The 13,202-nt window shown below is 32.8% G+C and overlaps 1 protein-coding gene across 3 annotated transcripts in view; it reads right to left on the reverse strand.

Moving 5' to 3' along the window:
• The window catches only part of LOC108917610 (protein ECT2), a 63,726-nt gene that overhangs the window by 24,847 nt on the left and 25,677 nt on the right, over positions 1–13,202 (reverse strand). For all 3 annotated transcript variants that reach the window (XM_018724304.1, XM_018724302.1, XM_018724303.1), the window contains 3 exons: positions 11,864–12,257; positions 6,849–7,009; positions 3,179–3,616 (listed from right to left, as the gene is read on the reverse strand). In XM_018724304.1, the coding sequence (XP_018579820.1) occupies positions 3,179–3,616; positions 6,849–7,009; positions 11,864–12,257 (993 nt within the window). The remainder of the gene's footprint in view (positions 1–3,178; positions 3,617–6,848; positions 7,010–11,863; positions 12,258–13,202) is intronic.

A 13,202-nucleotide genomic window follows, 5' to 3' on the forward strand; every position in this document is an offset into this window, starting at 1 on the left:
ATACCGCATATATTGTTAAAAAAGTTGCCAAAAAAATTAATTTCTTAAGGCGTATATCTAAGGATTTATCATTTTTTGCCAGACTGACCATTTATAAAACGATAATTGCGCCACATTTTGAATATTGTTCAACGATTTTATTATTTTTAAATAACAATGAGATTCAGACTCTACAGAAAATGCAGAATAAAGCTATGAGGATTATTTTGCAGTGTAGTAGATATACTTCAATACAGGACATGTTAAATGCATTAAATTTTATAAACATAAAACAACAAATTTTGTTAAAAACGTTACAATTTATATATAAAATAAAAAATTTGCTCTTACCTAGTTATTTGCACAGTAGAATAACTTATAGCCCGGGAGGCAGCGACACTATTGATGTAATTATTCCTACAAAGCTGATTTTTTCTTATTTTGTTGTTTTTATATCACAAGTAAACGGAACAGCAGTCTACCGCGCCAATGTGGAGGCAAACATTAGTTTGAAACATGTAAATAAATAATACGTAAATGTCATGTCATAAATGTCTTATGTGGAGTGTGAAACTTTGTAGAGTGATCAATTATACCTAAAAATACAGGATAATGATAGTCTACCGCGGCGGAAACGGGGCCATTAAGGGTCTACCACTGACGGAATGTGTTAAAAAATAAACTTTTTTGATTTATTGCTAAAAGGCTATTTTTTTTTCTCAAATACTTTAGTTTATAAGAGAACCAAAGAAAACAGTCTACCGATTATCTAAGGGTGTAAAGCCTTGATAGACGCAATGTAATGCACGATCTCCCGAGCGCAGTCGTTACACCAATCCGCTGTAAGTCGCTCTGAATANCTTGAAAAAGCCCTTTGTTTTATCTTTTTCCACCCTTGGCCGGGGGTTGAACAAAAAATTACTCTCACTTATTGTTATAATATACCTTAAACTAACTCATATTAAAAATTCATGGAAGTTGACAAAATTTCGATTTAAAGGCTTAGTTAATTGGACTATATAAGGATTAGAGGTGCATTTGCGTGAGAATATTATTTGAAGATAGAATAAGATGCTGTATTCAAGAGAATGGTTATCAATTCGATCAATTAAAATTTTTCTTTATTTCTTCTAAAAGTAAAACTTTCTTTTATCATTATCATGACAATATTCAAAAAAGTTTTCTAATAAAAAATATTAAAATCATTAATTTTGTATAGATATGTTTGTGTAAGTAACTGAATTATTTATGAACATGAAAAATATTTATTATATTTATTAAAGAAAATTTTACTTTTAGAAGAAACAAAGAAAAATTTTGATAGATGTTTGAATTGATAACTATTCTCTTGAATACAGCATCTTATTCTATCTTCAAATTATATTCTCACATTCTTTAGAATATTTGGGGTGATTGTGGCAAATGCATATCTAATCCCTTCATATCATTGTAAGTAGTAGGTGGAACACTGTGAACAAGTTTTTATATAGCCTGAAACAAAGAAGTCCATTACGGGAGGTTTGGACACCTAGGTAGCCACTGACATGGACCATTCCTACCTATTCATTTATTTTTAAATTTTCGATTTATATAATTTCTCACTGAATATGAAAAATGTGCAGGTGTGCCATCTAATTGCATTCACATTTTTCTCCTTATATTTAAAGAGACGTCATTAAAAAGAGCCCAAACTAATTCAATAAAGACCTCGATAAAGACACGTGAATACATTTTACAAAAAAATTCGATAAAAAACGAAACGGCACAAATATCTCCAATACCGTTAGAGATAGGTATAGGGAACTTAAACACAATTTGAAAGAGTTTTAAATTTCCTAACTCTCAAAGTAAACATATGTATAAAGTTGAGAGAAGTACTCAGCAGTTTTTTGAACACCCTGTATAATACTAAGTGAAGACAAATATAGTAATTTATAACTTCAAGGATCTAAAATACACTCTCCAAAGATGCTTCCTTAAAATTATTTTTTTATTGCAAATATTAAATTTCTACGCTAAGTCTGCATTTTCACTAAAATTTAAATATCTCACAAACTGTAAGTCCTAGGTATGCAGAACCTTTAATAAATTTCACCTATTTTTTACGGTGCTTTCAAAAATGTAGTAAAATACAGGGTGTTCCATTTAAAAATACATAACTTTGATATGGTACGCTTTTCTTGAATACCCTGTATATTTCAAAATATTTTTAAAATGTACCTAACCTAAAAGGGTTTCTGCAACATTTGCCGTTTGATCCCTAGCGACCGAGGCGTTACTGGTGGCCCACCCTGTAGAATGCGATAAAAATTCAAATTATGATTATGATTATTTTGTAAGTAAAAAAATAATTTCTTTTTTTTTATGGAAAAAAGAAACATTTTGCAAATTAAAATTCAATGTTTATAAAAAATGTAATATGTACTCCTTTGGACTATTGTCTTTAGTGTAAATCATTGCATCCAGTGTAAGTTTGCTTGCTCAACAATCGCGGTCACGTGGGACTTAGGCATTTATGAAGATAANAACACCCTGTATAATACTAAGTGAAGACAAATATAGTAATTTATAACTTCAAGGATCTAAAATACACTCTCCAAAGATGCTTCCTTAAAATTATTTTTTTATTGCAAAAATTAAATTTCTATGCTAAGCCTGCATTTTCACTAAAAATTAAATATCTCGCAAACTGTAAGTCCTAGGTATGCAGAACCTTTAATAAAATTCACCTATTTTTTACGGTGCTTTCAAAAATGTAGTAAAATACAGGGTGTTCCATTTAAAAATACATAACTTTGATATGGTACGCTTTTCTTGAACACCCTGTATATTTCAAAATATTTTTAAAATGTAGCCGTAATCAACCTACACATACCCACCTAAAAGGGTTTCTGCAACATTTGCCGTTTGGTCCCTAGCGACCGAGGCGTTACTGGTGGCCCACCCTGTATTAGAATGTGATAAAAATTCAAATTATGATTATGATTATTTTGTAAGTAAAAATGTAATTTCTTTTTTTCTATTGAAAAAAGAAACATTTTGCAAATTAAAATTCAATGTTTATAAAAAATGTAATATGTACTCCTTTGGACTATTGTCTTTAGTGTAAATCATTGCATCCAGTGTAAGTTTGCTTGCTCAACAATCGCGGTCATGTGGGACTTAGGCATTTATGAAGATAATGGGTATTAAGACTTACCGCATCAGCTGTGCACGCATTATTCGCCATCTGCCTCGTAAGGGTTTTCAAAAAGGCAGTCTTGTCGGCCTCCTCATCCGCCATCGCAAAAGAATACAGTCTCTCCTTAAGCTCGTCATTATTTCTACACACTAAACTGAAAACCTTCTGACAGTCCTCTGTCTCTTTAATATCTATCACGCGTTTGATAGTATTCAGAGCCATAAGCTTCACGTGCTTGTAAGGTTTCGTCAAAGGTTTATTGCTCTGTAAGCTGCCGCCGCCAGAGGGGCTCTTCAGACTGTTGAAGGCTTTCGATTTCTTCTTGCACACCTCCAGCTGGTCAGAGAACAGGAAGAGAACAAGACTGTTGCCTTTACTCGAAAGGCCTTCTGAGGAGGACAGCTGTATCACTTCGGACTTTGCTATAAAGCTTCTGTGAGACGACACAATATCAGGCTGTAAAGGAAATATTGTTAGGCAGGTAAAATTTTTGTAATGGTATGTATTTCAGTAAAAATATTATAAAATTTAAAATCTTTATAACTGAAGAAATAATACAGAAATAGGAGACTTACAATAGAAACTTTCTTTCAACTGTAATTAAAAAATACAGGAACTTTTACACCATTTTAAATATACACAGGGTTATTCTAAACTACGAGGGTCGGCTGAAAAGTAATGCACACACGACTGTACAAGAGCAACAAAACAATCTACAGTGCTGCGTGCGGTGGCATAACAAACCTGCATCCCCCTCTACCAGTGTACGAAGTTTCGTTAAAATACCTCTGCATTTTCCCATTCGGTACCCGTTATCATGGAGATGAGTACCACTGCTTTGAGGTCATCCATTAATCACGCGAGGTCCAATTAGGGGAGGGGAGGGGGCTTTGGATAACATTACTATTGCTCAAAATGGGGGAGGGGGGATTGTTGTTACATATCACGTATATATTTTTGCGGAACCATGCCCGAGAATGCCTTGCTGTGAGCTTCGATATGACATCACGATAAATAACGCGCAATTGACGTGGTCGATCTTTGTAAGATCGTCTGTCGCCCACCGCCCTCGCTAACTAACAACCACCGCTGTTTTTTTTTTTGTTTTTCTTAAAAAGTATTCTGAAAATATTGAAGTTTAAACAAAAATACACGTGATGTTTAACCTCTGAAAACGTAAATATTTTTCGCTGATTAAAAGGGGTGTATGGTGGTGATACTGTTGAGGGAAGTACAGTGAATCGATGGGTGATGAAATTTCTCGAATGTGAACCTGGTAAAGCAAATATTGAGGATGGCAGTTTCCGTAACTGATGAAATTCATCGCAAGAAAGTGGACGGTTTGATTCGAAATAACCATCGAATCACGCAAACGCTTAGTGCAAAACATCTGGGAATATCGAAACAACGTGTAGGCCATATCATTGGAGGACTTGGTTATCAAAAAATCTGTTCCAGGTTGGAGCCACTGAGAAAGCGCTATGCAAGTTGAAGTTCATGCCCTATTTCTCACTCTCCCTACTCTCCCGATTTTTTTTCACTTTTTCCCAATGATGGAACCTCACTCAAGGATAACCATTATGCTTCAAACGATGAGATGAAAGAGGCAGTAAAGTCTTAAATCAAAGAAAAGGACGAAAATTTTTTCGTTGACAGAATGAATAAATTTGTCACACGTTGGGAGAAATGTATAAATGTTAATGGGGACTACGTATAAAAATAAATATATCATTTTGACGCTAAAGAATTCTATTTTCATTTTTTTTTGTCCCATGCGGATATCTCTTCTCGTTCCCCCTCCGCGGTCATGTATGCATTACTCGAGGCATTACTTTTCAGCCGACCCTCGTATGTAGCAACGGAAAGATAGTGTCTCACACTTCTAACTAGTTCTGCCACTTATGATTTGTATAACTAATACAAATATAGGGTATAGAAAGTTTTAACGATAAATTCAATTTAATACTCCGTCTATTTTCCAATAGATTGTTCTTCTACATTAAGAGACTACAGAATCTCGTCAGTACATAAAGAGTTAAGCAGAAAGGACTCAAAAACACCGAAGCATTATAAAATATACAATGGTAAAGATAGATATACAGATTAGGTCTTTAGATATTCAGATATTCTTTAGACAGACAATCTCATGAGATTTTTTTTTCCTGAAAAATCACAAAGATGCAAGTGTTAAACAAAAGTTTTTGTATGCAAAAAAATTTGCTCATGGTCCCAAATAATATAAAAAAGGCATATTCTGATAACGCTCCTAAGGTTTGTTTTTGATAAGCTGTACTCCTTTCAAGAATTAATATTACAGTAGACTCCTGATTATGTGAACACACCCTAGTGGCGTATTTACTGCTCATTTAAGTGAACAGTGAATTGGGAATGTGCATTCATTACACAGTAGTGAGTTACTGTCTAACTCGTTTAAAGTGAGACTGCTAAAAACCTGTGATTTTCGCCCGTTTTTTCACAATTCTCAGAGAATTTTAAAAAATACATAAAAATATGTTTTTGGTCGCAAATTACTTGTCGTAAAAAACTAAAATGAGCATAGTTTTTAGTATTTTAAAAGTTTTAAAAATCACCCCTACTTAGGGGTTGAAAAAATGCAAAAAAATGAAGAATTTGAATATTACCAATTGATATAAAAACTATTAGCATGTCAATTATCTAATATATATTTTTTTTGGAATTTTTACAATTATTTCCGACATTCTCTATTTTTGGGGATGACTCCACCTCCTGAGCGCGCTTAAGGGTGGATTTTCTAATTCAACATGGTTATTTCAGTCATGAGAATAAATCTTTCTTTGTATCAAGAATCATTCGATAGAAAAATTCACATGCTAATAGTTTTTATATTTATTGGTAATATTCAATACTTCATTTTGGGTGTCTTTTCAACCCTTAAATAGGGGATTTTCTTTAGTTCTCTGCGAATTGTGAAAAAACGGGATATTTTTAGGGTCACTCTTTGAAGTGGCGTGATTTGGGTAAACATGGGTGGCAAAAGAAGTAACTGTTTAAAACGCTGTTGAACAAAAATAAAATATTAGAAGAACTTGACAAAAAAGCTTTTGTGACGCCTTTAGCAACTGAATATGTTGAGGCAAGAAACAATGGCTTTATAAAAAAACATTGAGAAAACCTTTATAAATGGTTTCTTAAACACCATGACAAACACTTGCCAGTTTCTAGCGACGTAATTAAATTAAAAGAAAAAAGTGATACTTTCCTACTTATGAAAATGGTAAGGAGTTTACAGCAAGAGTTTGCTTCAACATTTTAAAAGGGGATATGGCATAAATTTCTAAAAAATTGCAGGAGAAAATCTCTCATCTCAATCAGAATTAGTTGATCCTTTTATAAAACGTGAACTGGTAAATTATTATGATTACAATTTTTTTTCGTATTATCTAACTAAAAAAAATAACTAATCTCAACTTATTCAAGAAAATGTATTCATTTTCAATTTGTCTTTATTTGCTATGACTTGCTTTCAAAGTTGGTAGTAGCTGTTTTTAAGTTTAATTTGTTTAAGTTTTAAGTTTAAAACAATGTATGACCAAACCCTTTATGAATAAATTGATGAATTAATTCATGAAAAACTTCGTGAATTTATTCATGAATAAAATCTCAATGTAAAGCAGCTGTTAGAAACTACATATCATACAAAACTTACAGGGCAGTTGTCAATGTCATTGAAGATATTGAACAAGGTAACTTGACCTTCAGCTTTCCTTTTATCTTCATTTATATGTGTCATTACTTCTCGTAGAGCTGCCAATGCTTGTTCCAAAGCTGCATTATCGGGATTCGACTTTGTCGTGTGCTTTAAAATATCTGAAATAATGACACCCAAATATCACAACGCATCAATTGTAGTACTGAATATATACTGTCACTGATCGTGCAAATGTGTTTAAGTGCCTCAAGACATTATGAGTAATTTTTCAGAAAAGTAATATTAGAAATGTCATTTCAAGCATCTTCCGTAAGGGCCCCACAGATTTTGTTCCATTCAAGCAACAGGACCCTGCGGACCAAATCATGCAAACCAAGAAAGGCAACGTATCTAACCCAAACAGATTTCGCAGAACGGTGAAACCGTAACGCTGTTTTCTCCACACATTGCCTGCCTGGCACGTTCGTACAGATTTGTGCAGCCCAATTTGCGTGAACTGAATGTAGTCTATGCATTTTTACTTTATTTTGAAGGTATTATGCTATACTTCGCGGTCGAAATTATGGAGAGTGACTAATCACTAGCTCTTGACTAGGTAAAGAGGATGAAGCGTACGGGGATCGAAAATCCATAGGCGCATCAATTTAGAAGGCAACAAGATATAGAAAATATGGAAAAAACGTAATAATACATAACATCTATTATTTTTCGAGGTTTTATCAAAAAAACTTCAAAAATATTTTAGCAACATTTTGTTTTTAAATTTTAATTGTTTTCTAAAAAATGCCCCTTGGCATTGATGACCCATCACCACCCGGCTTACAAGATATTTGACTATGAATATATTTAAGTACTTACATATTTTATAATAATTATCTCACACGAATATTATTGCGGTCACATTTTCCCTTCACTGTTACACTTTCACTATACTGACACACTTTCACTTTACTGTCACTATACAGGGTGTCCTGAAACACATGCAACAAAATTTGGTCATAGATTCTTAAGACAAATTTAGGAGACACGTATTTTTTCTTTTTGCCAACTGGCCCCCTCTTTCGGAGTTACAGCCCCCCGAAATCTGCCCTGAATAAGTCTTTTTTATATCTCAAAAGCATGTTGTACGAGAATCACTAAATTTGGTACATAGGGGTTTTATGACATGTGGAATCTCACAGTGCTACGCTTTTTGGTGAGAAACCCCCTTAAGACACTTTTTCGTGGGCCCCCTCTGTGCAGAAAAATTTGGTCGCAAATTTAATTTTTTTTTTAATTATTAGTTAACTAGAAAGCCATTGAATTTAGAAACTGTTTTGTCTCTTGATATTTGTTTCGTAAAACACAATGTTTTTGAGGAAAATGGTGAATATGCATTCGATCACATTTTGACATTTTTCTCGAAAACATTGCGTTTTACAAAAAAAGTATAGACAAAAAGTTTATAAATTTAATGTCTTCCTAGTGGACAGATAATTTTTAAGAAACTTAAATATGCGACCAAATTTTTTTGGCTCCTAAGACAAGGGGGGTACAACAGGGTTCTGAGATATAAAAAAAAGATTATTCTTAGGGACGGATTTCAGGGTGCTGTAACTTCGAAAGAGGAGGCCACTTGGCAAAAATAAAAAATACGACGGGTCCCCTACATTTGTCTTAAGAATCTGTGACCAAGTTTTGTTGCATGAATTTCGGGACACCCTGTATAGGAAAATTTTCACATATCACTGTTTTTAATTGTCATTGTTGCTATCACTATCACTGGAATCATCTTCCCCTAAATGAGTAATGAGTAGTTCTATGAAAACTTCCATAAGATCCCACATATGGGATCTTTCCGTGCATGTTCAATACACTTACGCCATGTTTCAGCAGTGACATTGTTAATAGCCTAATGTAATAATTATTTCACTTTGTTTATTTTAAAAGTGGTGTTATTTCGAGCAACTTCATTTTTTATTTGTGCCCAAACTAACTCGATCGGGTTTAATTCACAGTGGTATGGCAGTAAACGGAGTATACAAACTCCTTGAGCTTTAGACATACCATCCACTACATACTTAATGTATAGAACTTTTTCTATTTGTACAATTTTTATTAATTGTACTTTTAGGATGGTCTCTGTATGTTAAATGTTTTTCAATTTTAACCAGTCCATAATTGTCCATATTTGCTTTTGTCCATGCTGAAGTTGGTAACATTTCGAGTCTTCTGCTATAATAAGGTGCGTTATCCATCACATTAACTGCTTCTGGTTCTAGATATGATAATCTCCCGTCTTTCGTGACTTAAATACATACAAACCATGTTCTAAAAATCCCATATCTCTTCCAATATGTGTTATTATCAATCTTCGTCCTTTTCCAGAAAGTGTCTTTAATCCAGTAGAAAATCCATCTAAAAATGCTTCTCTCTTATTTTTAACATTACCATCCTACCAAACTTTTGATACAGTATGACCTTCGTTTAAACATGTTTCATCCATGTAATATATCTTCTTGGCAGGTGCACAAAGTTCTCTATATTTTTTCGTATTCTCTTCACCATAATACAATTTCGTCTTTTTCAACGAGCATACTATTCCGATTCCATTTCAAATATTGAAAATTCATTACGCATTGTTCTACCTCAACCCTATCAGAAAATTTAGGGATACCTCATCTTCAGCTATTGCAGCTTGAATTTTTTTTATCATTGATATTTCATTTTTAAAGAAAAATCCATTAATTTTCCTGCTAGTTTCATGCCCAAATTCCTTCATATACATTTTTTACCATTATTAATTCCGCATCGCATAGGTTATGACCAACAGACCATTTGCTACAACCGTCACTTTGATTCATTTTAATTATTACTACGTTTTAAAACTTCCCGGTTGTATTTTTTTAATTTATAAATTTATTAAAGCCACGTAATCAGCACTCCGCATGTCCGCATATTCTATGGCATTTCTAACGATGACTAAATCAAATATTACGTACGTCCGTTTACACCCACTGAAAAAGCATTTTCCTATAAGTCCTATAAGTGCAATAGACAAAGATAGACGATTATAGATCCTATTGATGTGTATAGAGAGCAGCACATCATTTAACACAAGACAAATAATATTAAAAATCATTTTATATTTTATACGCTTTATAGTAATAGTGTTTTTATATTATGTCAGAGTCACTCTCCATAATTTCGACCAAGAAGTATAATACAAATAAACTATTTTTTTATTTTATTTTTTTCTTCTGTAACTCCTCCCAACTAACACAAACAGTGAGAAATACTATTATAAAAGTCATTGTAACCTATATTTAGAATGCGTGTAGAGAATAAAACTATAAATGTAACTCAGTCTATAGACAATTATAGATCCTATCGATGTGTATAGAGAGCGGCACATCATTTAAACAAGACAAATAATATTGAACTGTTATAAAAATCATTTTATATTTTATACTCTTTATCTTTATAGTAGTAGCGGTTTTATATTATGTCTTGAGTCACTCTCTATAATTTCGACCACGAAGTATAGTCCATCAAGTAATTGTTTCCCCCAATCATTAGTTAAGAATCTTGTTTATGAAGTTAGATATCTTTTACATAGGTACCTTGATTTTTGGTATCGAATAATACTGTAACTTGATTCAATAGAATTTAGAAAAAATGTTTGAATTTGAATCGACTTTATACAGGGTTCATAGTTCAAAAGTAATGAAAAATTCCCTGACTTTTCCAGGTTTTCCCTGACTTATCAAAATAAAATCCAGGTCACTTGTAGTTCATTTTTACATACTAATTGGTGTTTATGCATTAAATTTTTCCTCGACTGGACTCCATAATCTTTTTTATCCCCTAAGAACCTCTTATAAAGGTTTCAAAACCACAAATAGTTTTCTCTTTCAAGAACACAGGGCCGGCTTTCACAAAATTTCCAGTTGCAAACATCAAATTCCCTGACTTTCATGAATATTTTTAAAATTCCCTGACTATTCCCTGTTTTTTATGAAGAATAACGAATTCCCTGACTTTTCCCGGTATTCCCGGTTTTCCCGGCCACTACGAACCCTGTTATAAGTAAAAACGCAAGAGCTAATAATAAAATATACAGGGTCTCCCAGAATATGTAGCCAAGCATTCGGATTTATACAGGGGATGTTAAAATAATATGGCAAGGTTCTATAAAAAATTTTCCTCCTATGGACATACAGGCTCCTAAAGGACGCCCCTGAAAATCGATTTTTTTTAATAACTTTTAAAATACTTTATGTAATTTAATTATTTTTAGGAAAAAACAAATATAAATAAGTGGCACAGAAAGAATGCAAATTTCATCGGTTTATTTCGTTTTACGGATATAAAAAATCATATTAAACAAAAATTGTTTTTTCTCGACAACGATTAATTTTATCGATGTCAAACAAGAGTACCTTTTTTTTAGATTAAGGTTCAAGCTATCTAAAAATATTATTTTTGTGCCTTTATCGTAAAGGGTGTAAAAAAAATTGACATTATTGTCAAGTAATTTAAGTTACTAAAAAAAAAAAAAAATCGATTTTCAGGGGCAACATTTAGGGGCATGTATCTCGGAAGGGGGGTCCTCCAGAGAAAAATTTTATATAGACTTGTCATGTTATTTTAACGTTCCCTATATAAATCCGCGAGATTGCCCACAAATTCTGGCACATTCTGTATATATTTTGACAAATACACTGCATATAAGCTTGGATCAGCTTAAAACTTTAGTTCTAAAAGGAAACCTATACTGTAGTGTATTTTTGTTGCTTATAAACAGTTATAAAATCAGAGTGTAGTGTATATGCCCCGTACCACACCATTTTCGTGTTTCCATAAAATTTCAATGACTCTAAAAAGTGACTTCACTTCACAGATTTATTATTACACCAGAACAGATGACTATTCATATCCAATCCAAGTCATTAAAAATAGAAGTTTCAGTTAACTTGTTAAAAATGAAATTTCAGATTTCCAAACAATTAACAATATCTGCAAATACTTACCATTTAACAACAAACTGATACTTCCTAATCTCTGGACTGGCCTTATCATAAGTTCCTGGAGACTCTGTCTGCCACATTCGGGTCTTGTTTGGCACGCTTTCAAGAAGGCATGAAATCTAGGTTTGTTCTGGTCGCACTGGGACAACACTTCCTTCATTTCTTCGAAATAGTTAATAAAAGGGGGATAAGCCTTTAACAGTTCTGTTGAATATTTTACAATTATATTTCCTATACTGCGATCTTCGTTCCAATGGGCCGAAGTCCATCGAAATTCATCGAGCATTTTTACGTGTGTTTCATATATCAGAGGTAATTTACCAAAAATAAGGTTCAGTTCTGTATTATTGAGGAGGGCCTCTTCGTCTGACATCTCCTCGAGGTGTTTCTTGAACATCTGAAACAAATATTAAATACAAAAAAGGTCGAATCAATAATTGCAGATTTTTGGGCAGAAATAATACGATTTAAAAAAAAAATAAAAAAAAACATATTACCTCTTGTATTTTTTACTCTTTTTTAAGGTTTATCTGATTTGGAATTGAAGAACAAGTATTCATAAAAAAATTAATATAAGCTTATTAATATGAAGAAAATCCTCAAAAAAAATTATGACTAGTTTGGATACCTAAGAGACGAGATATTAATAAATACATTTTTCACGATTTAGTACAGTCTAATCAGAATGCAGGACGGGAGTGAGCGAACGCCGAGCCGAACGCGCCAGCCAAGTGTGACGTTGCTAAATCTAAAGACTTACTACTTTAGTCACTAGCGAATCTACAGAAACTTTTGTTAGACTTTAGACGTACTTCCGTACCCGATAAACCTCCTTAAAGGTATTAAGATTAAGTTAATTCAAATAAATTCAAAATAGGTTTTCCTTATCCTTATACTAATTTTCATGTCAGTTTCTAACAAAAACAAAGTTCTTAATCAAATTCATGACTGTTAAATATCATCCAGAAACATATTTGAATTACATAATATCACTCAAGGACATTTTTGTAAATATTGATTTGTTGCTTAAGAAATCCTAAGAAGTGTCATAAGTTAAAAAACTATACTCCACGGTAAAAATTATGGAGAGTGACTCATCGCTAGCTTTTGGACTAGTAAGGGGGATGAAGCGTGCCGGGAACGAAAATCCACTGGCGTGTCTGCGTAAAAGGCAACAAGATATAGAAAATATTGAAAAAAGATAATAAAACATAACATCTAATATTTTCTACGGTTTGCTATAATCGGCATTTTGATCCATTTTAATTATTACAGCATTTTAAAACGTCCCAGTTGTGTTTTTTTAATTTATAAATTTATTATAGCCATGGAATTAGACCCC

This window comes from Anoplophora glabripennis, unplaced genomic scaffold (assembly GCF_000390285.2).
Source record: "Anoplophora glabripennis isolate ALB-LARVAE unplaced genomic scaffold, Agla_2.0 scaffold58, whole genome shotgun sequence".
NCBI classification, from domain to species: Eukaryota; Metazoa; Arthropoda; class Insecta; order Coleoptera; family Cerambycidae; genus Anoplophora; species Anoplophora glabripennis.